This window comes from Dendrobates tinctorius, unplaced genomic scaffold (assembly GCF_039654945.1).
Source record: "Dendrobates tinctorius isolate UK_male_01 unplaced genomic scaffold, ASM3965494v1 ptg000450l, whole genome shotgun sequence".
In the NCBI taxonomy this organism is placed as follows: Eukaryota; Metazoa; Chordata; class Amphibia; order Anura; family Dendrobatidae; genus Dendrobates; species Dendrobates tinctorius.
This window is the reverse complement of record NW_027362112.1, coordinates 1,755,245-1,782,034: the sequence shown is the minus strand read 5'-3', so window position 1 is coordinate 1,782,034 and position 26,790 is coordinate 1,755,245. Positions and strand designations below refer to the sequence as shown.

The window sequence follows — 26,790 nt, the reverse complement described above, 5'->3', positions numbered from 1 at the left end:
GCAAGAGAGGATAAGAATTTCCTTGACCTGTTAGTTTTGCCTGAGAGAGATTCCCAACAAATGTCTGGATAGTTGAAATCTCCCATGACAACTATGTCATATTTTTTGGAGAACTTGGCCATTTGATGCATAAAGAGTTCATCCATATCTTCAGCTTGCACAGGCGGCCTGTAGTAAATGCCTACAATGGTGTCCTTTCCATGTGCGGCTGAGGTTGGGGGGGGGATGTGCGGCTGAGGTTGGGGGGTGGGGATGTGCGGCTGAGGTTGGGGGGGGGGGGATGTGCGGCTGAGGTTGGGGGGGCCGAGGTCGGAGGCTGAGGAGACCTCGTCCTTTTCTTCCAGGGTCGGGATTTCTTGTTTGATGACTGTGGACGAGGTTTCACGGCTCTTCCTGTGGAGGATTCCCAGATGGCGGTGGATGCTGTCACCTGTAACGTGGACAGTCTGCTGAGCATACTTAGGCACCAGGTGAGGCGCGAGGTCTGACTGCTGGACTGTTCGCTCGGGGAGCAGGGTCTGGTTAATGGTGACTTTCTTGGTAACGTGTGACTTCTCATCTGTCCGCCCCGATAGCTGTGTCCCGACTCTCCTCCGGGTGTCTGGATCTGTAGTACGGACATGACCCTGACCCTTCTGTCGAAGCCACGTGAGTCCTGCCCCCAACGTGGCTCCCAGACCTCCATCCCCATCCAGCACCCTTCTTACTGACATTCTCCCTTACCTGACCTGTGTGTATAGAAATTAACTGGATGCAGTTTAGGGGAGCTCGTGTCATCTCGCTGCCAGGAACCCCAGAATATGCCAAGGACCACGGCGTGTACCTGGCAGATGAGCAGGTAGGTGGAGACGGCCCGTCTGTGGTCCGGTGGCCCGTCTCTGGCCGGCACCTCACTGTCCGCTTCATTCTTACAGGGCATTGTGAGGCACATCGTTTACCGCGGCTCCAGCGAGCAGATCCGGGCCTGTCTCCTGGACGGTCAGCACGTTCCACTGGTAGTGTCTGCGCCATCTCCTGTTCATTGCGGCGGCCACTAACACTCTCTTTGGCATCGGTTGACTCTTACTTATCTCATGGTCTCGGCTATCCCCAGTCCTCTGTCCTGGCCATCGCTCTGGCATTTTCATTCGGTCTTCTATATGCCTGTCTTAGTTTTTCCTGTGAATGCTCGATATTTAGTGACAGATACAGTGCCTTGCGAAAGTATTCGGCCCCCCTGGAACTTTTCAACCTTTTCCCACATATCATGCTTCAAACATAAAGATACCAAATGTAAATTTCTGGTGAAGAATCAACAACAAGTGGGACACAATTGTGAAGCTGAACGAAATTTATTGGTTATTTTAAATTTTTGTGGAAATTCAAAAACTGAAATGTGGGGCGTGCAATATTATTCAGCCCCTTTACTTTCAGTGCAGCAAACTCCCTCCAGCAGGTCATTGTGGATCTGTGAATGATCCAATGTTGTCCTAAATGACTAATGATGATGAATATAATCCACCTGTGTGTAATCAAGTCTCCGTATAAATGCACCTGCTCTGTTTTGTTTTGTTTTAATGTTTTATTTATTGAAATCTGCAAGTTACATCCGAAAGAAAGCAATCAACAGGGTAGCTTACAAAATTATTATATAACCTACAAATTCCACTTTTCGGGAGATAAACAGATAGTTTGAAATATCAATTCATGGCAAAAACTATTGATATATAGAGGTTTAAGGACACCAACAGCCTTAAAGGAACTTCCAGCAGCAGGATTATCTGGGTTCAAATCTGGGTTCTTCCCATCCACACGCCCCTGCTACATCACATATGCCATGATTTCAAACAAAGATGAAGAAGAACAAAAAAGAAGAAAAGAGAAGAGAAAAAAAAAACAGTATAGGGAGTAAAGGGACAGGAGGTCAAGTAATTAGAGGAAGAAGTTGGGATATAGGGGTGGAATATAAGGGAGATAAGGGGAGGGGGGGGGGAACACTAGGCAACAAGGATTTCGTCCACTCTGATAAAGCCAAGCAAGGAGGCCACCATAGCCTTATCAACTTCTACTAATGGATCTGAATCGGGTCCATGGGTGCCATACTCTTTCAAAAGCTGAAAGTGAGCCATTCACCAAGGCAGCCAGTTTGGCTACTTGATATAGCATATCTACCTTCTCTTGCAATTGGGATATAGATGGAATGGTAGTTGACTTCCAGTTCATAGGTATCAAAAGTTTCGCTGCTGAAAGAATGTGTTGAGTCAACAGAGCAGTATTTTTATGTCCAGTCGGTGACAGAAAATTTAAAAGCACTATCTCCGGAGTCAAAGTAAGCTTTTTGCCCACAATTTCCCCGATATAATCCTCTACTAGTCGCCAGAACTGCAGCAGGGGTGGACAGGACCACCACATATGTAAGTATGTTCCCTCCGAATCACAGCATCTCCAGCATCTAGCAGAAGACCCCGTCCGCCAATAAGTGTTCTGCTGTGGTGTAATATACCATCTGGCGACTATTTTAAAGGAATTCTCTTGTGCTCTAACACATTGTGATGGGCCATGAGATGAATTATAAATGTGTGATATTTGATTTGGGGTAAACTTGAATCCCAAATCCTTTTCCCAATGTGTTATATAAGCTCTTTTGAGACAACAGTCAGTTATATTTAAAATCTGGTAAATAGACGACATTATCTTTTTGGGTTTATCCTTTGTTGCACAGAGAGTCTCAAATGCAGTCAGTGGGCGGGTAACGTCTGCTCCTAAAAGATACCGTGCCAAGGAGTCTCTTATAGAGCCGAATTGTATAAAGGTCAAGTTGGAAAGCCCTGGTTGCTTCTTCAGTTCCTGCAAGGAGGGGAGTGCCCCGTCCGCCAAGAGGTCATCAACCGCTACATTTGCCAGGGAACCGGGTTTGATTACATCATTGTCTCGGGAATAAGATGCGTGTGGCATTATATCTGCCAACTTGAGTAAGGGGGACAAAGGGGGAACTAGAGTTTTCACCAATCCCTTCCATAATTTTAAGGTAGCTTTGGTGTGTATATTAGGTAGATTTTTGTTTATGTTTTTACAAGGATATGCCAAAAGGATGGATCTCAGGGGATAAGGTGCTAGGGCTTCCTCCACCTCAATCCACTGCTTATTGTTAGGAGACCGCAACAGGTCTACCACTCTGGTAAGCATTGTCGCTTGGTAGTACCTCATTATGTCTGGTGCACCCATCCCACCCCTTGATTTGTTTAATGTTAATGTCCTGTATGCTAATCGGGGCTTTTGCTTTTTCCAAACATATCTGCGGAATAATGTATTAATTTTAAAAAGATACGATTTGGGGATGGTTATAGGGAGCATTTGGAAAATATATATAAACTTGGGTAAGATTAGGCTCTTCAGTAAATTTTTCCTTCCCATCCACGACACATACGAGTCCCTCCATGATTTCATGATGGTTTCTACTGAGGCAATTAGGGGGGGAATATTCTGTTGAAAAAGGTCTCTATCCGATCTTCCTATCTTTACACCTAAATATTTGATATATTGTTTTGGCCAGGTGAATGGGTATGTACTTTTTAGTTTAGCTAAGGTATTCGGGGATATATGTATGTCTAGCGCTTCCGACTTAGACATATTTACTTTAAAATTGGAAATTTTGCTATATTGATCTATAAGAGCCATCAATGTTGGGAGTCCCAGCAAAGGATTAGTCATCAAGACTAAAAGATCGTCCGCAAATGCCGCTATTTTATAGTGTGTCTTATTGATGCGAATACCCTCTATTCCCTCATGTACTTGTATGGCCTTTAAGAGAGGTTCCATTGCTAGCACAAATAACAACGGGGATAGGGGACAGCCCTGTCTTGTTCCGTTCTTTATAGTAAATGCATCTGTTGTAAAATCGTTAATCCTAATATGTGCTGTGGGCTTATCGTACATTGCCATTACGGCTGCTATAAACGCTTCGGGTATTTCAAACTTGATCAGCACTTCCCGTAGGTATACCCAGTCCACCCTGTCAAAGGCCTTCTCTGCATCTGTTCCAAGAAGCATCAATGGTAGTTTACGATTTTTTGCGTATTGAAGAAGGTGCAATACTTTATGGACATTATCCCTTCCCTCCCTTCCACCCACAAACCCGGTCTGATTTAAGGAAATCAAATTTGGCAATGACTTGGCCATTCTTTTTGCCATCAGCCCTGCTAGGATTTTTAGGTCCACATTAAGGAGAGAGATTGGCCTATAGCTACTACATTGTTCAGGATCCTTCCCCTCTTTGTGTATTAGGGATATTCTGGCTGTAAGCATTTGGTTTGGCAATGGGTGGCCTTGTAAAACTGCGTTGCAAACGTTCAATAAATGTGGGAGTAGGAGGCCAGAGAAGGATTTATAGTAAAGTGCTGAGAATCCATCTGGACCGGGCGCTTTCCCCTTCGGGCACTTTGACAGGGCGGACTGCAACTCCCCCAGTGAAAAAGGTCTAGTAAGATATTGTTTTTGGGAATCAGACAAGACAGGCAGATCTAAAGTGCTTAGGAAGGACCTAGTGTCCATGCTTCTTTTAAGTGCGGAATCGGCGTTATCTTCCGGACGGAGATTATATAATTTCTTATAGTAGTCAAGGAATGCCCGCTCCATGTGCTCAGGAGCTTGCGAGCTGAACCCTTGTTCATTCTTAATTGAGTTAATCAGCGTACGTGACTGCCGCTTCCTTAGTTGCGATAACATTAATTTGGATGCTTTGTCTCCATGGACGTACATTCTGTTTTTCCATGTTGCATATAGCTTAGCAGATCTCGAGTTTAATATGTCTTTAAGTTGCTGTCTTTTTTGTTGCAGCTTCTCTAAGCTATGTTGATCTATTTTATGTTTATGTGTAAGCTCCAGCTGTGATATACTATCATAAAGATCCTGGATTTCTTTTTGTTGCAGTTTATTTAGAAAGGAAGTGATAGATATCAACTCCCCTCTGACAACTGACTTATGTGCTTCCCATAGTATCTGTGAGGAAATTTCTGGTGAAGCATTTTGCTCAAAATATTGGGAGAGCACTTTGTTTATACGTGTCTGTACCTCGGTACTTCCAAGTACTGACTCATTGAGCCGCCATACTCTATGTCGGGGAAAGGCTTTAGATAATGAGAATTTTAACAAAACCGAAGAGTGATCGGAATAAATATTCGGAATTATTTTCGCCTGTTGTATATTGGCAAGCATTTTACTGGATATAAAAATATAGTCTAAACGGTGGTAAGATTTATGAGGGTGGGAGTAGAAGGTGTAGTCTCGGTCAGAGGGGTTTAGATATCTCCATGTGTCAATCAATTGTAGAGATCCCAGTTGTGACTTTATTCTGTAAAGATCTTTAGGTGAGAGCGAACTTTTCTGTTTAGTCGTGTCTAGCAAAGGCTCTAATGCAACATTCAAGTCCCCACCCACTATCAATGCACCCTCTCTAAAGCCATCAATTTTTTTCAGTGTTGAGAGTACCCATCTCAATAGTTTTTTATTTGGTGCGTATAAACTGCACAATGTTACCAGGGCACCGTTTAGTAGACCTTTGACAAAGATGTAACGACCCTGAGGGTCCGCCATAGTTTCTCTTAGCTGGAAGGGCACTCCCCTTGCCACTGCTATTGACACTCCTCTGGAACCGGACTGGGTGGTTGTCGCATGAAACCATTTATCATAAATCGAGCTTTCAAAGGAGGGCAATTTATCCGGTTTGAAGTGCGTTTCCTGAATAAGCAATACTGCTGCCTGCTGTTTTTTGAATAGTTGTAATGTGTGGCGTCTAGTGTTTGGAGAGTTCAGCCCATGTGCGTTAAAAGAGATGAATGTGTGTACCTTATCCGAATCCATCATGTTTCTGTACACAGCAGCATCCTTGCAGCTCACGACGGAGACGAATCCTTGTGCCTATAGGTGTGGGGAGGGGGTCTAGGACAAGTAGACCAGACGAAAGAAAGAAAAGGGTAGAGAAAACAGAAAGGTAAAGAGGGGGAGAACACAATATTAACATTATCCATGTTATTAAGTTGCACAATATCATTGACCAATATGCCAACGTACCATAGTTACCTACTGACATTGTTTCATAGAATGCCAGCTTGAGGAAAATTCCAATCAGCCTATAAACTAAATATGAAATATGAAATGCTCCATTCTAGGAGAATGCCCAGTTTGGGCTGTAACTAAATCTAGGTTGAAACCTTACAACGAATTATTGGATAGATGTGGCAGCAGTGCTTACCCATATTTGGAAAAGCACGCCAACCCCATCAGATTTGCTTCAACCACATTCAATACCCCAACTGGGGTAGACACCAAGAAAAACTTAACTGCAAAATCTGGGTCTAACCCAAAGATCAAGTATTGTCTCTGGAGTCCTTAGGAAGCGAGGTCTTTGTCAGCTTCCTTTTCAGCCTTTGTGATTTTGGCGTCAGGGCTATCTGCCACGCCGGGTCATCTGGCAGCGGATGCAATAGGGTCGCCGAATGGAAGGACTCCAGATCCGGGTAGGCCTCCAGCTCAATCCCCAAGGACTCACATGCCTCTTTGATGTCTTGTGATGTTCTTGCTGAGATACCTTTTTCTCCATTTGTGATATGTACTCCAAACGGGAACAACCATCTAAAACGGACGCCTTTTTTTATCAATGCTTCAGTGAACGGTTTCAAGATCCTCCGCTTCCTGAGAGTGCTGGCCGATAAATCCTGGAAAAGTTTAATTTGTGAGCCTTCATACGAGATCTCCTGCGCCTCCCGCGCTCTGCGAAGAACTAAGTCTTTTGCTCGATAATCGAGGAAGCGACAGATCACATCTCGTGGAGTTTCCCCTTGAGAAGGCCTCGGACGCAATGCTCTGTGTACTCTCACCAGTTCAATTTCCTGCGGATCTGATTCATTAAGTAGTTCTTTGAATATCTCTTGTGTTGCTTTCCATAACGCCTCAACGGCCACCGTTTCAGAAAGGCCTTTAACTCTTATGTTGTTACGACGTTCTCTGTTCTCATGATCTTCTAGCACCGTGTGAATTGTATGTAGTTGGATTTCATGGACTTTTAAAGAGTCTAGTACAGCGTTCGAACTTTGCGTCATGGCAACTTGCGAATTTTCCAATGTCTCAAGTCTGTGGCCTTGAAGTTTTAGGTCGTGTTTTATCTCTGCAAGTTCTTGTCCTATTGGCTCAAGAGCTTTAGACAATATACGTTTGATGAACGAACGAGTGACTAAGGCCTCTCTCGCTGTGCTGCCCGTGTCAGAGTCACTCTCCGGTTCAGAATCTGAATCTCCTAATGAGGTCAAATCACGAAGCTTGGATGGTTTAAGAGAATCTGACGGAACCGTTTGTTTTGTAAGAAAGTCATCCATGTCTGTTTGCGTAGTGGACTTTGTAGGTTTGGGCATGCTTTTTTGCGTTTTTACGCTGGATCTCCCCATTTTTGCAGTTATCTAAAGCAGAGAAGAATAGAGCAGTTTGAAGATTAGAATTCCTCTCGCTGGCTATGAATTTAGCTAATGTTCCATTTTATGCCCAATCTTATAAGTGATAAACAATGGAAAGAGATGTCGTTCTGGCTCTGGTCACTAGATGGCAGTCTATAACCACTTTCTGCTGGTTTTCCAGAGAATCCTCTCTTATATTCGTACAGCTAGGTATAACATGGGTCAATTAGAAAGCAAATAAGGGGGGGATGAAAGATGTAGGGACAGCACTGGTGGGGGGGGAGCGCTTAATACAGATCTAAGGCTCCTTATATTACTCCCTTCTCTCCTCGCACCCCTCGGGTCAGACAGTCTCAGGCCCCCACTTGATTAATTGATTATCTCCTTTATTGCTACGGAGTTAGGGAGAATGACCATGCTCTCCTGGTCCTCTGTCCCCTGAATCAGACCCCTCTGCTTAAGACACTCCGTCACCTTGCTTCTGTTATTTCAATGTTACCTCAGCTCCAGGAGACGCTTGAATTCCTCAGATCTCTCTCACTGACTGCAGAGAGGGGAGGAGGCTGAAGCGTGCCGCTGCACGTCTATTCTAGGTCCCGGGCCGCGTGTCTTCTGCAAGCCCGACGGGACTATTTTCAATGCTGCGGCGTGATACACACTCTCTGTAGCCGTCCCCCAGCTATGAGAATAGTAGCGATTTTATGTGTCCTGGTCAGGGGGTTTCGCAATGGTACCTTATTTGCAGGGGAGGGTTAGCTCCGGGGTCTCTCTTATCTGACAGCCTTGGGTCAGGGGTGAAGTCCTCTACCCGAGGCGATGGTGCTGTTAGCAGTATATCCTTCCGCCACTCCGGCAATCTCCCGCCTGCAGGGCCACAGTTATATGAATCCCTTCTTTATCCCGAACGTGACTTGCCACCCAGGGTCTATGCGATCCAGTGGGGTCCTGGTTTGGGTTGTAATGCGGGGATGGTATAAAAAGAAGGCTCTGGTGATATTAGAGCCCCTTTTGGTGCATTTGTCCGGGAGCTCAGGTTTCCTGCTTCTTGCTCCACCAACGTTCAGGCTCCGCCCCCCACCTGCTCTGTGATAGTCTCAGGGTTCTGTGTGAAGCACAGAGAGCATCATGAAGACCAATGATCACAACAGGCAGGTCCGTGATACTGTTGTGGAGAAGTTTAAAGCTGGATTTGGATACAAAATGATTTCCAAAACTTTAAATATCCCAAGAGCACTGTGCAAGTGATTATATTGAAATGGAAGGAGTATGATACCACTGCAAATCTACCAAGACCCGGCCATCCCTCTAAACTTTCATCTCAAACAAGGAGAAGACTGATCAGAGATGCAGCCAAGAGGCCCATGATCACTCTGGATGAACTGCAGAGATCTACAGCTGAGGTGGGACAGGCTGTCCATAGGACAACAATCAGTCGTACACTGCACAAATCTGGCCTTTATGGAAGAGTGGCAAGAAGAAAGCCATTTCTCAAAGATATCCATAAAAAGTGTTGTTTAAAGTTTGCAACAAGCCACCTGGGAGACACCAAACATGTGGAAGAAGGTGCTCTGGTCAAATGAAACCAAAATCGAACTTTTTGGCAACAATGCCAAACGATATGTTTGGCATAAAGGTAACACAGCTCATCACCCTGAACACACCACCCCCACTGTCAAACATGGTGGTGGCAGGATCATGGTTTGGGCCTGCTTTTTTTTCAGCAGGGACAGGGAAGATGGATGGAGCCAAATACAAGACCATTCTTGAAGAAAACCTGTTGGAGTCTGCAAAAAACCTGAGACTGGGACGGAGATTTGTCTTCCAACAAGACAATGATCCCAAACATAAAGCAAAATCTACAATGGAATGGTTCCCAAATAAACGTCTCCAGGTGTTAGAATGGCCAAGTCACAGTCCAGACCTGAATCCAATCGAGAATCTGTGGAAAGAGCTGAAAACTGCTGTTCACAAACCATCTCCATCCAACCTCATTGAGCTCGAGCTGTTTGCCAAGGAAGAATGGGCGAGAATTTGTCTCTCGATGTACAGAACTGATAGAGACATACCCCAAGAGACTGCAGCTGTAATCACAGCAAAAGGTGACGCAACAAAGCATTAAGTTACAGGGGCTGAATAATATTGCACGCCCCACTTTTCAGTGTTTGAATTTCCACAAAAATGTAAAATAACCAATAAATTTCGTTCAACTTCACAATTGTGTCCCACTTGTTGATTCTTCACCAAAAATTTATATTTGGTATCTTTATGTTTGAAGCAGGATATGTGGGAAAAGGTTGAAAAGTTCCAGGGGGCCAAATACTTTCGCAAGGCACTGTACCTTTATTCCTTCAGTCCCAGATGTCTCCCTTCTCAGTCTCTTTTGTGTTCACTCTCGCTCGCCCCGTCTCTCTTTTTCTCCCTCGCCTTGCCTCCGTCTCGCTTCTCATTCACTGTCTCCTTTCCTAGGTCTCCGGCCTCGTCTCTCTCGCGCCGTCCCTTGTCTTATTCACTGTCTCCTTTCCTAGATCACAGGCCTGTCTCTTTCGCCTCCATCTGTCTTCTCATTCACTGTGTCCTCTCCAAGGTCTCCGGCATCGTCTTCCTGTCCACAGAGACAGCGGAGCGTTTCCTCTGTGCTCTCGCTGCTTCTCCCCTGGACGGCTGCACGTATCAGGGTCTGGACTCTGGCGCGGAGCCCCTGGAGGTGAGCGGGGGGTGGGGGGATTCTCTGGATTTTGTGTATCGGGCCCCGGCGCTCTCTGTGCTGACCGTGACGTGCTTTCCTAGGTGTCTCTGTTCCTCGACGTTCTGATGAGCATGTGCCGCGATGTCAGCGAGGAGACATTCCTGAGCGGCGACCATCACATCAGCCAGAAGTTAAGAAATGCGCGTTCCATCCTGTGGAAGGAGCTGCACGACCTCCCGCTGAGTCTGGGTAGGTGGAAGATACGGACATGCCGCACATCAGTACCAGGAGCGGCCGCACAGGTGCCCCTTACCATTGGGAGGTGACGTTACATCCTGGCCTGTTTCCATCTGCAGTGTACATCCCAGATGGCAGCTACGAGTATCTGTCCCTGCGAGCTCGAGATCACATCGCTAATCTGGTCACAGCGGCCTCAGCGGGCGGCGACCGCAGCACCATGGCGCACTCCTCGATTACGGTACAATGATGGGGGAGCTTCTGTCTGATACATGGCAGAACTGCAGCTGTATCCCTGGTGCTGCATCTGGCGGTGTTGTGTGGCGCCGTCTAACGGTGTTACATGTGTTGTGTCTGTAGCATCCTGAGCTGGTGGAAGACGGAAGCTGCGTGATTAGCAGCCGCCTGCGCGGAGAAGTAGCCATCTCCCGGGGTAGCGTGATCCAGAACTGTCACCTACAGGTAAAACCACATGACTGTGGCGAATCCAAGCCACCAACTCTTACCACCATCCTCCAGTCCTCATGGCGGTGCCACTAACTGCTCTTGTCCTGTCCTCTGGTTCTTGTGTAGCTGGTAGTCACCACCCCTCCTCTGGTCTTGCCAACTCTGACCAGTCCTCCAGATCCCATGTGGCGTGTACTCGCCGCCCCTCGTCCCGTCCTCGTGTGGCGGACGCTCGCCGCCCCTCGTCCCGTCCTCGTGTGGCGGACGCTCGCCGCCCCTCGTCCCGTCCTCGTGTGGCGGACGCTCGCCGCCCCTCGTCCCGTCATCGTGTGGCGGACGCTCGCCGCCCCTCGTCCCGTCCTCGTGTGGCGGACCCTCGCCGCCCCTCGTCCCGTCCACGTGTGGCGGACACTCGCCGCCCCTCGTCCCGTCCACGTGTGGCGGACACTCGCCGCCCCTCGTCCCGTCCTCGTGAGGCGGACACTCGCCGCCCCTCGTCCCGTCCTCGTGTGGCGGACACTCGCCGCCCCTCGTCCCGTCCTCGTGTGGCGGACACTCGCCGCCCCTCGTCCCGTCCTCGTGTGGCGGACTCTCGCCGCCCCTCGTCCCATCCTCTTGTGGCGGACTCTCGCCGCCCCTCGTCCCGTCCTCGTGTGGCGGACTCTCGCCGCCCCTCGTCCCGTCCTCGTGTGGCGGACACTCGCCGCCCCTCGTCCCGTCCTCGTGTGGCGGACTCTCGCCGCCCCTCGTCCCGTCCTCGTGTGGCGGACTCTCGCCGCCCCTCGTCCCGTCCTCGTGTGGCGGACTCTCGCCGCCCCTCGTCCCGTCCTCTTGTGGCGGACTCTCGCCGCCCCTCGTCCCGTCCTCTTGTGGCGGACACTCGCCGCCCCTCGTCCCGTCCTCGTGTCGTGTAGCGGACACTCGCCGCCCCTCGTCCCGTCCTCGTGTCGTGTAGCGGACACTCGCCGCCCCTCGTCCCGTCCTCGTGTCGTGTAGCGGACACTCGCCGCCCCTCGTCCCGTCCACGTGTGGCGGACACTCGCCGCCCCTCGTCCCGTCCACGTGTGGCGGACACTCGCCGCCCCTCGTCCCGTCCTCGTGAGGCGGACACTCGCCGCCCCTCGTCCCGTCCTCGTGTGGCGGACACTCGCCGCCCCTCGTCCCGTCCTCGTGTGGCGGACACTCGCCGCCCCTCGTCCCGTCCTCGTGTGGCGGACTCTCGCCGCCCCTCGTCCCGTCCTCTTGTGGCGGACTCTCGCCGCCCCTCGTCCCGTCCTCGTGTGGCGGACCCTCGCCGCCCCTCGTCCCGTCCTCGTGTGGCGGACGCTCGCCGCCCCTCGTCCCGTCCTCGTGTGGCGGACGCTCTCCGCCCCTCGTCCCGTCCTCGTGTGGCGGACACTCGCCGCCCCTCGTCCCGTCCTCGTGTCGTGTAGCGGACACTCGCCGCCCCTCGTCCCGTCCTCGTGTCGTGTAGCGGACACTCGCCACCCCTCGTCCCGTCCACGTGTGGCGGACACTCGCCGCCCCTCGTCCCGTCCTCGTGTGGCGGACTCTCGCCGCCCCTCGTCCCGTCCTCTTGTGGCGGACTCTCGCCGCCCCTCGTCCCGTCCTCTTGTGGCGGACTCTCGCCGCCCCTCGTCCCGTCCTCTTGTGGCGGACTCTCGCCGCCCCTCGTCCCGTCCTCTTGTGGCGGACTCTCGCCGCCCCTCGTCCCGTCCTCTTGTGGTGGACACTCGCCGCCCCTCTTCCAGTCATCTTGACTGTATTACTCGCTGCCACTCCTGTGGTACCTCCTCACCCCGCTTTCTTCAGACCCTTTTGAGAATGTTTCCGTCCTCAGGGTCCGCTGTGTGTGGGCAGCGGGTGTCTCCTGACTGGGATTGACCACTCGGCGTCGTTAGGTCTTCAAGGCCATCACCTGAAGGACGTTATTCTCCAAGCACATTTCATCCGAGTCCAGTCCCTGCCACTGACGGTGTACAGCCTCCTTGGCGCAGATGATCAGCTGGAGGTACGTGCTTTGCCGGCTGGAGGGAGGAGGTGTAGGAAGCGCTGTATAGTGATGTTCTGTGCATGTTGTGTGCTCCAGCTCCTGGATGAGGGCGAATCGGCCACGTTTCTCAATATGCCCTGGAGTGACTTCTTTGAGAACACGGGGATCTGGTGAGTGGTGGGCGCAGCTTGCGGTATCAGTGACATCTTCTCTTGTACGCTGAGCGTCTGCTCTGTTTCTTGCAGCGTGAACGACCTCTGGGGCCATGGGTGCAGCCAGGAACGGAACGTGTTATCTGCCCCCCTGTTCCCGGTCCTACACCCCTCTCACAACCTGGGGGTGGGAGCTGTCCTATGGTTCCTCAGTCCAAAGAACCAAAGCACGCAGCATCAACTTCAGGTGTGGCGCAGCTCCTGGCGCATGTCATGGCAGCAGATGCGGCAGCATCGTGACCAGGATAGGACGCTGCAGGCTCGCAGAGAGCTGTTCTTCAGCCAGGCCCAGGACAAGGTGCAGAGCATTCTTTGTGGCAGGGAGGAGAGGAGTGTGATGCCCATCATCCGCGCGGCAGTGCTGGAGGGCACCCACCTCCAGCTGCTAGACACCCTAGATACTGGTAAGATCACTGCACCAGCCCCACGGTACAGAGGAGAGGAATGCATTGTGCCGCTGGTTTGTTATAATCTGATCTGAATTGGAGTTTTTACAACTTCAACCACTAGGGACAGCAGAGTCTGGGAATGGTGGTATGGTAATGGAGGGCAGCGGGTGAGAGAGCCAGATGAGAGGCGAGTAACCTCGTCAGGAGGGAAGTGCCAGGCCAGGTTTATATATGGTGGTCAAACAGGACCACCGTAGGGCCGAACCTCCCAGGAAAAGACACCGGTATAGGAATCTGGATTAGCAGGGAACTGTCTGAATAGCTCAATAATCTTTATTTTTATATAGCGCTAACGTATTCCGCAGCGCTTTACAGGTTGCACACATCATCATCGCTGTCCCCGATGGGGCTCACAATCTAAATAGCATTAGAGCTTCTGCCTGGTGCACAGGGGTCGCGGGGTTCGAGTCCTGACATCATTTACCAAAGTTTTTTCGGCAAAAACTTCCATAATAAATGTTAAAAGTCACAAAATTGTTGCACAATAGGTAGTTTTCACACCAGTTTGTATCAGCTCCTCCAAAATTGGCAGAGCGTGACCACGTCCACCCATAAAATTCATCAGATGAGATCCAAGCAGTCAGAGATCCCTAGTAACACATACCATGTAAGGGAGCAACTGCACGCCGGGCCGCTAGGCTAGCCGGTGTATCTGAGCGTCGGGGCCGCTAGGCCAGCCGCTGCAACTGCGCGCCAGACCAGCTGGGTGCAACTGCGCGCCGAGCCACCTGACCAGCTTGGTACAACTGCGTACCGTGCCACCAGAATAATCAGGTTTCTTGTTGTTACACAGTGGCTGCCACGACTGATGACGCTGGGGTTGCAGCACGGACTCTCGCATGTGTGGCCGACCTCCTGGGCTGTATGGCTGGCAGGGAAGGAGGACTTAGGAGCGGGCCAGCAGCTAACAAGGCCTGGGCTCCTGCCTACCGGCTGCTGGAAGAAGGCAACGTGACGCAAGGTGTGAAGCTGCTGGCTGAAGAGCGGGAGCGGTGGCTGCAAAGGTGACCTTGTTATGAAGGTGCATTACCGTGGTGTGAGGAAAAAGCAAAACACCAAAGATATTCTTGGGTTCGGCCCCGTCTTGCCCTCAGGCTCGGCCCTGACACTCCTGCCTTTCTCGATTCCCCCTCCAGACCTGCGCTGCTGATCCGCGCTGCCCGACATTATGAAGGCGCAGAGCAGATCCTAATTCGCAGAGCGGTGATGTCTTCCTTCATGTTTGTATCTATTGTTGATAAGGAGCTTCCGCCTCAGGGCCGGTGGGTGACTGCAGAGTGTCCGGCGCGCATCGATATGTCTGGTAAGTTACAGGAGTGTCCCCCATACTCAGTGCTATCAGCCCCCGTACTCTTTCTCGTACATAGCGCGGCACTTGTGACATGGCAGCCGCTTATTGGCAGGAGGCTGGAGCGACACTCCTCCCATCACATATGAGCATGGTGGTGCGGTGGTCAATGTGGCTGTGCTGGTGGATGGTAAGAGGCCAATTGGTGCCCGAGCTCGACGGATACCGGAGCCCGTGCTGCGTCTGTACAGTAAGAGCGGCCCTGCAGGAGCGGAAATCCATCTGCAGCTGACTTGCGGAAGCCTCGATGATCTACAGGATTACTGCCAGCCGCAGGCACCAGGTGACCAGGAGCAGACGCTTGTCAGTGCCGACATCGGCCCTCGTCGTCATATGACGCCATATTGTCTCTGTCTCCTAAGGAGCATTACTGAAAGCCGCATTCATCTGCTCGAGGACGGTGGAGCTGACAGGCGACAAGTCCTTGTCTGAACAACTCGCTGTGCGCTATCGTGGCGGGTTTGAGCTGCAGACGTGGTCTGATCTCCCCCACGGATCCGGTCTGGGTAAATGAGAACTATTCAGAGTGATCTTTCACTGCAATTCTTAGGACATCTGGGTATGAGATACACTACCAGTCAAAAGTTTGGGGTCACCCATGAAAACTTTTATCAATCAGATGAGTTGCCAAATGAATGTAAAATCTCGTCCAGACATTGACAAGGTTCGAAAAAAAGATTTTTACTTGAAATAATAATTTTCTCCTTCAAACTTTCCTTTCGTCACAGAATGCTCCTTTGCAGCAATTCCAGCATTGCAGACCTTCGGCATTCTAGCAGTTAATCTGCTGCGGTAATCTGGAGAAATCTCACCCCATGCTTCCAGAAGCCCCTCCCACATGTCGGTTTGGCTTGATGGGCACTTTTTGCACCATAGGGTCAAGCTGCTCCCACAGCAGCTCAGTGGGGCTGAGATCTGGTGACTGCGCTGGCCACTCCATCTTTTCAGTTGTTCTGTGTCTCACAAATGTTCTGTGTGATCCAAACACCTAAAACTTGGGTTCGTCTGTCCATAACACTTTTTTTCCAATCTTCCTTTGTCCAATGTCTGTGTTCTTTTGCCCATATTAATCTTTTCCTTTTATTAGCCAGTCTCAGATATGACTTTTTCTTTGCCACTCTGCCCTGAAGGCCAGCATCCCGGAGTCGCCTCTTCACTGTAGACATTGACGCTGGCGTTTTGAGTGTACTATTTAATGAAGCTGCCAGTTGAGGACCTGTGAGGCGTCGAGTTCTCAAACTACAGACTCTAATGTACTTGTCTTGTTGCTCAGTTGTGCAGCGGGGCCTCCCACTTCTCTTTCTACTCTGGTTAGAGCCTGTTTGTGCTCTCCTCTGATGGAAGCCGTACACGCCGTTGTAGGAAATCTTCAGTTTCTTGGCAATTTCTCACATGGAATAGCCTTCATTTCTAAGAAGAAGAATAGACTGTCGAGTTTCACATGAAAGTTCTTTTTTTCTGGCCATTTTGAAAGTTTAATGGAACCAACAAGTGTAATGCTCCAAATTCTCTACTAGCTCAAAGGAAGGTCACATTTACAGCTTCTGTAATCAGCCAAACTGTTTTCAGCTGTGCTAACATACTTGCACAAGGGTTTTCAAGGGTATTCATCCATTAGCCTTCTTGCACAGTTAGCAAACACAAAGTACCATAAGAACACTGGAGTGATGGTTGATGGAAATGGGCCTCTATACAGCTATGAAGATATTGCCTTATATACCAGACGTTTGCAGCTAGAATAGTCATTTACCACATTCACAATGTATAGAGTGTGTTTCTGAATCATTTTTATGTTAGCTTCATTGGAAAAAACTTCTATCAAAAATAAGGAAATTTCTAAGTGACCCTAAACTTTTGAACGGTAGTGTATATCACGAGGAAGCGCCCTCGTGGTGTGCAGGCTTCGTAGAATGCAGCCCCCCGCAAAGCCCACCCTTGGGGCTACAGCTGCCCCTGCAGAGCCCACCCATCGAGCTGAAGCCGTCCCTTCAGATCCCACCTGTGGAGTCACAGCCACCCCCGCATTGTACTCCCGTCAGGTTGCAGCCACCCCCGCAGAGCGCACCTGTCAGGTTCAGACATCCCCAGAGCCCACCCTATAAGCTGTAAGTGTGCAGGACACCGCAGTGTTAACGCTCATCTCCTGCAGGCACGAGCAGCATCCTGGCCGGGGCAGTAATGGCCGTGCTGTACGAGGCTTCTGGGCGGTCGGTGGATGCAGAATCCCTGATCCATGCTGTTCTCCATCTGGAGCAGGTGCTCACCACAGGTACGTCCGCCGTTGTGCATGTGTACCCCGGATTTGTGGCTCGTGTAGGATAATGCCGTCCCCTTCCTCGTGCCCTCGCCGTCAGGTGGCGGCTGGCAGGACCAGGTTGGAGGATTGATTCCAGGAGTGAAGATCGGCCGCTCAGCTCCAGAACTTCCTCTCCATGTAAAGGTCGAGCGGATTCAGGTAGCTGATGGGTTTTTGGAGACGATAAATCAACATCTTCTGCTTGTGTATACGGGAAAAACGCGTCTGGCCCGCAACCTGCTGCAGGTGAGCGATTCTCGTGTCTGTGCCACTCGCCTGTCAGGGGCAGCGGTGATGGGTGGGAAGTGAGATCTGTGTCCCCCTCAGGATGTGCTCCGCAATTGGTACGCTCGCCTCCCTGCCATTCTGCAGAACGTGGACGCCCTGGTGACCACGGCCGAGCTCTGTGCAGAGTCCTTCCGCAGAGGTGAGAGCAGGGGATAACCATTATACTGCTTAGGCCGGGGTCACACTTGCGTTGAGTACGGACGAGTGATATCCGATAAAACCTGCACAGCACTCAGACCACTGTTAATCTATGGGGCAGGTCCCATCACCGTTTTCTTTCCTCGGCCATATTCTATGTGAGGGAGAAATCGCAGCATGTTGCAGTTAGCACCGAGATTCGGCCGAGTCTCAGCTAGACTTATATGGGTGCGAGTGACACAGCGCACATCACTCGGATATCATCCGAGTGCTGTGCGATATACGCTGACCCTGTGCGAGAGGCTCGGAGCAGTCGCATGACACTCTGCGCCCGATCGGAGCAGAGCAGGAGTCGAGGGTCATACATATCGCATCCTATGCTCTCACATCCAATGCCATACGCTAGTGTGACCCTGGCCTTATAATGACTGACATACAGCGGCTGCAGAATAACACGGGATCTGTCTGTCTGCAGGGGACTTGCAGCTGCTTGGATGCTGTCTCTCCACATACTGGCGCCAGAAGAAGTGCATGGCCCCCGGCTGTGAGCCCCTGGCGGTACGGCGGATAATGGACACGTTAGAGGCGCATGTGCATGGGCAGAGCCTGGCAGGGGCAGGTGGAGGCGGCTATCTCTACATACTGGCCAAAAGGCCAAACCAGAGAGACATCCTGCAGAACTTGCTGGAGAGCACTCAGGTACGAGGCGTCCCCCACCAGGGCGGGAGCAGGTGGTCTGTCTGCTGGAGTGTGCAGATACCTCTGGGGTCACCCCTAAATCTGGCCCTGAGCTCTGCTTATAGCCATGGTCGCCTCTTCTGTTTTCTAGGGCCTGGAGAGATGCAGCGTCCACAGGGTACAAGTGGACACAGAGACTGTCACGGTCTGGCTGGAGTCTGATTAAGGCATGTGAGCGCAGCGGGGGCCCAGAGGAGTGTGGGGCATCGTCCTGGGACACATCAGCCCCAGGTCGGATCCTGTGCCCAGCTGAAATCATTGCGTTAGTCACCCGATATGGCGCCATGTACTGACGGGACAAGTCACGTGGATGTTGTAGAGATTTATTGAGACAATGAAGGTGAAAGCTGCTCCCTCTGCAGGGAGTTGAGGGGCAGCGTTACCCTGGTGGGGGCTGCTGATTCCTCCTCAGCTCTTTTTAGACCTGTCCTGTAGATTATATTTTCTTACCTAATCAATAAATGTCCCAGAATTTGTGTTATAAAGTGCCATCACCATGTGTCCCCCTGACATTTACGCGCCTCCAGTCTACCATGCCTGACCATGAGGATGCTCCGCACAGGCCATACACAAGTTCAACGTTACAGCCGCAAGCGTTTAATGTCTTCACTGCGGAAGTCCATACGTAAGGCAAGCACCTGGCGGACCTCAGCGGGTGTGAGGCGCCACGTCAGTGGGCCTGAGTTTGGACCCCAGTAATCCAGGATTTCCGTCACCTGTGAACATGGAGAGTGTGAGTGGTGAGGACACGGCCCGGATGGGCCAGCACAGGCCGCCTCACATTGCCACTTACCCGCTCCAGGTTCAGAATCGTTGCCATTTGGGACAAGCGAGCAAATTTATCCCGGATGGTCCATGTTGTAACCGTGGTCAGGTAAGCGATTAGAGAGCGCAGCTCCTTGTCAAACTGCAGCCCACCGAGCTGTGCGGAGAGAGGAGCAGTTAGCCGGAGAGGACCCCCATGTGTGACAACCATGAGGACTATGGGTGTATCTATAGGGGAGCGCAGGCATTCGGCATCCATCTTACCCTGCTGAATGTGGATTTTAAAACCACCTTCTCCAGCTCCAAGGCTATCAGACTGGTGAGCAGACTGGTGAGATTCTCATAGCTGACGGGCGAGAGGCCGACCTACAGGGCGATACACACTGCTCAATAACCCTACTCTACAAGCACTCGACAGGTGCAGGGTCCAGCCCAGCAGCACGAGGAGCGCCCACCTTAAACTCCGCCATCAGCTGCTCCAGATTCACAATAAACTGCTGCACCCAGGGGTCGTTGGCTTCATAGTCATTAAATTCCTCCTGGGAAAAAGAAGGGTAAGGGATGATTCACTTCAATGGTCAATCTCGTGTCCCCCCCAGTCTCTATATTCTCACCTCCTCAATGTTGTGGGACACCGACAGGAAGAGGTTAATCCACGGCTTTGCTTGCGGTTTAATGGCCGTAGTGTTCAGCTCCCCCAGACCTTCCTATCCAGGAGAAATGGAGAAATGTCACTGCCCCCCTGGCGTTGCCTGTCCACCAGGACCCCCGCACTCACCTGCAGGAGGTCTCGGAATTTGTTTGATACAGAGGCCAAATCGGAGAGGCAGCTTTCAATCTTCGCTTTCGCTTGGTCTCCTCCAAGGTCCTGACTAAACAGTTTCCTGCAGTCATTCTGGAACATGGTGGAACATTTACTGGTATCACGGGGGGACGCAGTGAGGGGCACACGTCACTACAGCCTTACGGGACTGATATATAATCACATGGATCACTGCACAGAACGTTGGGCTGGCCGCCCGCTATACAGCAGGTGGGTGATGAGCCCCCTGTGCGTCCCGCAGCCCTCCTGCACAGCCTGAGCCGGTGTGAGGGATAGAGACAATGGCTGCCGGTTGTAGAAGGTATAGGCTACAGCTGTCTTTCCCGCCGGCCACACCCTCCCTGGCCCCAGTCTATAACCCACCCTGGCCCCCGTGTATCACCCGTCCTCTTACCTCCAGATTCTTCTTTAGGGTCATAATGTTCTCGCTGCAAACTTCCACATTGTTCAGACTGACCTGGAAAAGACAACAAGACTGAGCAGTGACAATGGCGGATCCCATCCCCCAGATTCAGTGTCGTACCAGGAAGGACATCTTGGCCTCATCGTTACTCTCGATGCCCTTGGTATCAAACTTGCCCTGCTGCAGGCTGCTGTGCACGATGCTGACGGCGCTGGTCACGCCGCGCTGGATGTCCTGTAAGGTGGTGGCCGGGAAGCCCATCCGCAGCTTGTTACACAGGACCTCCCTGCAATCGATGGCAGACTCCTGACATGAGGGCAATCAGACCCCACAATGCACGAATTGGATCACGGCATTAATGTCCCTACACTCACCTGAAGTCAGACTCCATCATGGTTGTCGACAGGTTAATCATGGCGCAGAGACAATCAGTACTGGAGCTGGACAGCGCCCGCCCGATGCATTTTTTCACTATGTAGAACACGTCATCCACCATGCTGGAAATCAGCTGTCCCCGCTCGCACGTGTCCATGGCCACTGCCTACACACGGAGTAAAGCACGGCCTCCCATTACACAGCATCGTACAGGCCTCAGCTCATTCCCAGCGGCACCAGTGCTCCCAGCAGGCCAGTCCACTCCTCCGTAACATCCCCTATATCCATAGGGCAGCCTCCCTTATTCCTCCCGGGTGTCGGCACGTACCTTGTTGACGGACTCCCTCATGTAGTATTCCTCCATGGTGATGTAGTATCCAATCAGCTCCTGCAAGGAGCGGCTCAGGAGGCAATGCTTCAGCAACTTGTCCAGGTTCTGCTGATGTTCTGGAAGAAAGAATCAAAATGGTGAGGCTGAGAATGACAGAATGACAGTGCCGAGGCTGGGAGCGACAGAGGTCAACGGTGTCGAGGCCGGGAGTGATGAGCACAGGAGCGACTAGGTTGACGGCGTCGAGGCCGGGACTGATGAGCTCAACAGCGCCGAAGCTGGGAGTGATGAGGTTGACAGTGACAGCTTTGAGGCTGGGAGTGTCGAAGCCGAGAGTGACAGCACGGAGGTTGGGAACGAGGCAGACAGTGACCGTGCCGAGGCCGGGAGTGACAAGGCAGACAGTGACAGCGCCGAGGCTGGGAGTGACAAGTTCAATAATGACAGCGCGGAGGCTAGGAGCGACAAGGCAGACAGTGACAGCACTGAGGCCGGGAGAAACAAGGCAGACAGTGACAGCGCCAAGGCTGAGAGTGTTAGCGTGGAGGCCAGGAGCAACAAGGCAGACAGTGACAGCGCCGAGGCCGGGAATGACTAGGTCGACAGTCACAGCCTCAAGGCCGGAAGTGATGAGGTCGACAGTGACAGCGCCGAGACCAGGAGTGACAAGGTCGACAGTGACAGCGCCGAGCCCAGGAGTAACGGCACTGAGGATAGGAGTGATTTTACTGAGGTCAGCACCATCCACTCCATCTCCTGATATTTGGGGCTTCATCTATGTTCACACTGGTGTCACGGTTTCCGCCTACTGCAGGAGTTATAATGTGGTTCTGGATACACCATATAATGGACCCAGAGCTAATAATGGGAAATGTACAGAATCAGAGCCAAATATAATGCTGCAAATTAAGAAAACCCAACAGGGATCCCGGATGGAAATGTGAACACAGCGTTACACCCCAGACATTGAGCTGAATTGTGACTTGACCTTGTTTTACGTCCTCCGCTGCCATGGAGTCTCCAACCTCAAAATCTGACGTGATGCGGCGTTTAATGAAGCGGAGGTAGAGCTCTGTCCGCGCGCTCATCAGAGTCACCTCAGCCAGGATGGGATCCAGGTCCCTGTATATTACACAACACACTACAATCACTTCATCTTGAGGATTGGAGGGTCAGACTCCAACACCTGACAAACACTCACCGTGGCTCGATCTTGTCAGAGGATGAAGCTCGGATGATGCAGCTCTGCACCCGTTGGAACTACAGGAAGAGAGGTCACACCGTGAATCACACACATCATCACCCCCAGTAATCAACTCACAGCCGAGACCCTCCTCACAACCGGGGACCACACCTCACCTTCCTCAGGTAGTCTCTCTGCTGTACAAACTTATCCACCACTTTCTCCACCTGTCGGTCACACTCAGCCTGCAGGTGTTTAATAAGCATGTAGAGGCGGCCGGGTCCGTAGTAGGTCTCCAGAATGGGCTGATGAGTCTCCACTATACGGGCGATACCTGAAATACAGAGGTACTGATGAGCGCGAGTGGCAGGACAGTACAAGGCTGTGCCCGGCGCACACCTCCCTCTATATCACCAAAACAGTATAACAAGCCCAGAGCGACTGTGCTAGAGCCCAATGCAGCCGGAGAAAGAACTGCCCCCGTGTGCGCAGGCGGAGAAATAACTGCGCAGCCGGGGAAACAACTTCCCCCTTGTGCACAGCCGGGGAAACAACTTCCCCCGCGTGCGCAGCCGGGGAAACAACTTCCCCCGCGTGCGCAGCCGGGGAAACAACTGCCCCCGCGTGCGCAGCCGGGGAAACAACTGCCCCCGCGTGCGCAGCCGGGGAAACAACTGCCCCCGCGTGCGCAGCCGGGGAAACAACTGCCCCCGCGTGCGCAGCCGGGGAAACAACTGCCCCCGCGTGCGCAGCCGGGGAAACAACTGCCCCCGCGTGCGCAGCCGGGGAAACAACTGCCCCCGCGTGCGCAGCCGGGGAAACAACTGCCCCCGCGTGCGCAGCCGGGGAAACAACTGCCCCCGCGTGCGCAGCCGGGGAAACAACTGCCCCCGCGTGCGCAGCCGGGGAAACAACTGCCCCCGCGTGCGCAGCCGGGGAAACAACTGCCCCCGCGTGCGCAGCCGGAGAAACAACTGCCCCCGCGTGCGCAGCCGGAGAAACAACTGCCCCCGCGTGCGCAGCCGGAGAAACAACTGCCCCCGCGTGCGCAGCCGGGGAAACAACTGCCCCCGCGTGCGCAGCCGGGGAAACAACTGCCCCCGCGTGCGCAGCCGGAGAAACAACTGCCCCCGCGTGCGCAGCCGGAGAAACAACTGCCCCCGCGTGCGCAGCCGGAGAAACAACTGCCCCCGCGTGCGCAGCCGGGGAAACAACTGCCCCCCGCGTGCGCAGCCGGAGAAACAACTGCCCCCGCGTGCGCAGCCGGGGAAACAACTGCCCCCGCGTGCGCAGCCGGGGAAACAACTGCCCCCGCGTGCGCAGCCGGGGAAACAACTGCCCCCGCGTGCGCAGCCGGAGAAACAACTGCCCCCGCGTGCGCAGCCGGAGAAACAACTGCCCCCGCGTGCGCAGCCGGAGAAACAACTGCCCCCGCGTGCGCAGCCGGAGAAACAACTGCCCCCGCGTGCGCAGCCGGAGAAACAACTGCCCCCGCGTGCGCAGCCGGAAAAACAACTGCCCCCGCGTGCGCAGCCGGAAAAACAACTGCCCCCGCGTGCGCAGCCGGAAAAACAACTGCCCCCGCGTGCGCAGCCGGAGAAACAACTGCCCCCGCGTGCAAAGCCGGAGAAAGAACTGCCCCCGCGTGCAAAGCCGGAGAAAGAACTGCCCCCGCGTGCAAAGCCGGAGAAAGAACTGCCCCCGCGTGCAAAGCCGGAGAAAGAACTGCCCCCGCGTGCAAAGCCAGAGAAAGAACTGCCCCCGCGTGCAAAGCCAGAGAAAGAACTGCCCCCGTGTGCGCAGCTGGAGATAAAACTGCACTGTCTGCGAGTTGTCTATAAGTGGGGGCAGTGCAGAGACGCGCCGCTCTGTACTCACCTTCAAACAGCAGGGTAAGCGTATCTGCAAATAAGAGAGACGCCCGAAGCTCATTGCCCTCCGAGGCCAAAGCCAGCGCCAAGTTCTCTTCAGCCTTCTTAGCTACCTGCAAAGCAGAGGCCAAGATCAGCTGGAGACACTCACTGAGGGGACAGGTGAAGGGGCGGACGGACGGGAGAGGGAGGGACGGACGGACGGATGGACGGACGGGGGAGGGAGGGACGGACGGACGGACGGGAGAGGGAGGGACGGACGGACGGACGGACGGGAGAGGGAGGGACGGACGGACGGGAGAGGGAGGGACGGACGGACGGACGGACGGGAGAGGGAGGGACGGACGGACGGACGGGAGAGGGAGTGAGGGACGGACGGACGGGAGAGGGAGTGAGGGACGGACGGACGGGAGAGGGAGTGAGGGACGGACGGACGGGAGAGGGAGTGAGGGAGGGACGGACGGGAGAGGGAGTGAGGGAGGGACGGACGGACGGGAGAGGGAGTGAGGGAGGGACGGACGGACGGACGGGAGAGGGAGTGAGGGACGGACGGGAGAGGGAGTGACGGACGGACGGGAGAGGGAGTGAGTGAGGGACGGACGGGAGAGGGAGTGAGTGAGGGACGGACGGGAGAGGGAGTGAGTGAGGGACGGACGGGAGAGGGAGTGAGTGAGGGACGGACGGGAGAGGGAGTGAGTGAGGGACGGACGGACGGGAGAGGGAGTGAGTGAGGGACGGACGGACGGGAGAGGGAGTGAGTGAGGGACGGACGGGAGAGGGAGTGAGTGAGGGACGGACGGACGGGAGAGGGAGTGAGTGAGGGACGGACGGACGGGAGAGGGAGTGAGTGAGGGACGGACGGACGGGAGAGGGAGTGAGTGAGGGACGGACGGACGGACGGGAGAGGGAGTGAGTGCGGGACGGACGGACGGGAGAGGGAGTGAGTGAGGGACGGACGGACGGGAGAGGGAGTGAGTGAGGGACGGACGGACGGGAGAGGGAGTGAGTGAGGGACGGACGGACGGGAGAGGGAGTGAGTGAGGGACGGACGGACGGGAGAGGGAGTGAGTGAGGGACGGACGGACGGGAGAGGGAGTGAGTGAGGGACGGACGGACGGGAGAGGGAGTGAGTGAGGGACGGACGGACGGGAGAGGGAGTGAGTGAGGGACGGACGGACGGGAGAGGGAGTGAGTGAGGGACGGACGGACGGGAGAGGGAGTGAGTGAGTGAGGGACGGACGGGAGAGGGAGTGAGTGAGGGACGGACGGACGGACGGGAGAGGGAGTGAGTGAGGGACGGACGGACGGGAGAGGGAGTGAGTGAGGGACGGACGGACGGGAGAGGGAGTGAGTGAGGGACGGACGGACGGACGGGAGAGGGAGTGAGGGAGGGACGGACGGGAGAGGGAGTGAGGGAGGGACGGACGGACGGACGGGAGAGGGAGTGAGGGAGGGACGGACGGACGGACGGGAGAGGGAGTGAGGGAGGGACGGACGGACGGGAGAGGGAGGGACGGACGGGAGAGGGAGGGACGGACGGACGGGAGAGGGAGGGACGGACGGACGGGAGAGGGAGGGACGGACGGACGGGAGAGGGAGGGACGGACGGACGGGAGAGGGAGGGACGGACGGACGGGAGAGGGAGGGACGGACGGGAGAGGGAGGGACGGACGGGAGAGGGAGGGACGGACGGGAGAGGGAGGGACGGACGGGAGAGGGAGGGACGGACGGGAGAGGGAGGGACGGACGGGAGAGGGAGGGACGGACGGGAGGGGGAGGGACGGACGGGAGAGGGAGGGACGGACGGGAGAGGGAGGGACGGACGGGAGAGGGAGGGACGGACGGGAGAGGGAGGGAGGGACGGACGGGAGAGGGAGGGAGGGACGGACGGACGGGAGAGGGAGGGACGGACGGACGGGAGAGGGAGGGACGGACGGACGGGAGAGGGAGGGACGGACGGACGGGAGAGGGAGGGACGGACGGACGGGAGAGGGAGGGACGGACGGACGGGAGAGGGAGGGACGGACGGACGGGAGAGGGAGGGACGGACGGGAGAGGGACGGACGGACGGGAGAGGGACGGACGGACGGGAGAGGGAGGGACGGACGGACGGGAGAGGGAGGGAGGGACGGACGGGAGAGGGAGGGAGGGACGGACGGGAGAGGGAGGGAGGGACGGACGGGAGAGGGAGGGAGGGACGGACGGGAGAGGGAGGGAGGGACGGACGGGAGAGGGAGGGAGGGACGGACGGACGGGAGAGGGAGGGACGGACGGACGGGAGAGGGAGGGACGGACGGGAGAGGGAGGGAGGGACGGGAGAGGGAGGGAGGGACGGCCGGCCGAGGGACGGACGGACGGGAGAGGGAGGGACGGACGGACGGGAGAGGGAGGGACGGACGGACGAGAGAGGGAGGGACGGACGGACGGACGGGAGAGGGAGGGACGGACGGACGGGAGAGGGAGGGACGGACGGACGGACGGGAGAGGGAGGGACGGACGGACGGACGGGAGAGGGAGGGACGGACGGACGGGAGAGGGAGGGACGGACGGACGGGAGAGGGAGGGACGGACGGACGGGAGAGGGAGGGACGGACGGACGGACGGGAGAGGGAGGGACGGACGGACGGGAGAGGGAGGGACGAACGGACGGGAGAGGGAGGGACGAACGGACGGGAGAGGGAGGGACGGACGGACGGGAGAGGGAGGGACGGACGGGAGAGGGAGGGACGGACGGGAGAGGGAGGGACGGACGGACGGACGTTAGAGGGAGGGAGGGACGGACG

General features: G+C 54.2%; 3 protein-coding genes across 5 annotated transcripts in view; 1 reads left to right on the top strand and 2 right to left on the bottom strand.

Annotated features, from left to right (window-relative positions):
* Positions 1 to 18,741, top strand: part of FCSK (fucose kinase) — a 26,826-nt gene extending 8,085 nt beyond the window's left edge. For 2 of the 3 annotated variants that reach the window (XM_073564336.1, XM_073564338.1), the window contains 20 exons: positions 345 to 470; positions 576 to 648; positions 741 to 838; positions 915 to 995; positions 10,009 to 10,128; positions 10,212 to 10,359; positions 10,467 to 10,588; positions 10,708 to 10,809; positions 12,635 to 12,805; positions 12,884 to 12,957; positions 13,033 to 13,403; positions 14,242 to 14,452; positions 14,585 to 14,751; positions 14,852 to 15,079; positions 15,159 to 15,302; positions 16,946 to 17,065; positions 17,151 to 17,338; positions 17,420 to 17,519; positions 17,994 to 18,217; positions 18,348 to 18,741. In XM_073564336.1, coding sequence (XP_073420437.1) covers positions 345 to 470; positions 576 to 648; positions 741 to 838; positions 915 to 995; positions 10,009 to 10,128; positions 10,212 to 10,359; positions 10,467 to 10,588; positions 10,708 to 10,809; positions 12,635 to 12,805; positions 12,884 to 12,957; positions 13,033 to 13,403; positions 14,242 to 14,452; positions 14,585 to 14,751; positions 14,852 to 15,079; positions 15,159 to 15,302; positions 16,946 to 17,065; positions 17,151 to 17,338; positions 17,420 to 17,519; positions 17,994 to 18,217; positions 18,348 to 18,422 — 2,943 coding nt within the window. In that variant the 3' untranslated portion in view covers positions 18,423 to 18,741. Of the gene's footprint in view, positions 1 to 344; positions 471 to 575; positions 649 to 740; positions 839 to 914; positions 996 to 10,008; positions 10,129 to 10,211; positions 10,360 to 10,466; positions 10,589 to 10,707; positions 10,810 to 12,634; positions 12,806 to 12,883; positions 12,958 to 13,032; positions 13,404 to 14,241; positions 14,453 to 14,584; positions 14,752 to 14,851; positions 15,080 to 15,158; positions 15,303 to 16,945; positions 17,066 to 17,150; positions 17,339 to 17,419; positions 17,520 to 17,993; positions 18,218 to 18,347 lie in introns of those variants that run through there. The other variant, XM_073564337.1, reaches the window with a different exon arrangement.
* Positions 1,434 to 8,992, bottom strand: LOC141077421 (uncharacterized). The gene is made up of 2 exons (XM_073564347.1): positions 7,924 to 8,992; positions 1,434 to 7,430 (listed from the first exon to the last, which is right to left on the bottom strand). The coding sequence occupies exon 2, from the start codon at positions 7,416 to 7,418 to the stop codon at positions 6,345 to 6,347; it is 1,074 nt and encodes a 357-aa protein (XP_073420448.1). The 5' UTR covers positions 7,419 to 7,430; positions 7,924 to 8,992; the 3' UTR covers positions 1,434 to 6,344.
* The window catches only part of COG4 (component of oligomeric golgi complex 4), a 22,983-nt gene continuing 14,756 nt past the window's right edge, over positions 18,564 to 26,790 (bottom strand). The window contains exons 6-19 of the mRNA XM_073564339.1: positions 24,015 to 24,120; positions 22,313 to 22,470; positions 22,155 to 22,213; positions 21,942 to 22,075; positions 20,951 to 21,069; positions 20,622 to 20,788; positions 20,368 to 20,533; positions 20,239 to 20,301; positions 19,800 to 19,916; positions 19,636 to 19,728; positions 19,477 to 19,560; positions 19,286 to 19,387; positions 19,050 to 19,178; positions 18,564 to 18,972 (exon numbers count right to left, since the gene is read on the bottom strand). Of these exons, the coding sequence (XP_073420440.1) occupies positions 18,838 to 18,972; positions 19,050 to 19,178; positions 19,286 to 19,387; positions 19,477 to 19,560; positions 19,636 to 19,728; positions 19,800 to 19,916; positions 20,239 to 20,301; positions 20,368 to 20,533; positions 20,622 to 20,788; positions 20,951 to 21,069; positions 21,942 to 22,075; positions 22,155 to 22,213; positions 22,313 to 22,470; positions 24,015 to 24,120 (1,632 nt within the window). The 3' untranslated portion in view covers positions 18,564 to 18,837. The remainder of the gene's footprint in view (positions 18,973 to 19,049; positions 19,179 to 19,285; positions 19,388 to 19,476; positions 19,561 to 19,635; positions 19,729 to 19,799; positions 19,917 to 20,238; positions 20,302 to 20,367; positions 20,534 to 20,621; positions 20,789 to 20,950; positions 21,070 to 21,941; positions 22,076 to 22,154; positions 22,214 to 22,312; positions 22,471 to 24,014; positions 24,121 to 26,790) is intronic.

What these genes read in the sequence shown, in the direction of transcription:
- LOC141077421 (XM_073564347.1), bottom strand. Translation starts at nt 7,418, where the DNA reads ATGGGGAGATCCAGCGTAAAAACGCAAAAAAGCATGCCCAAACCTACA.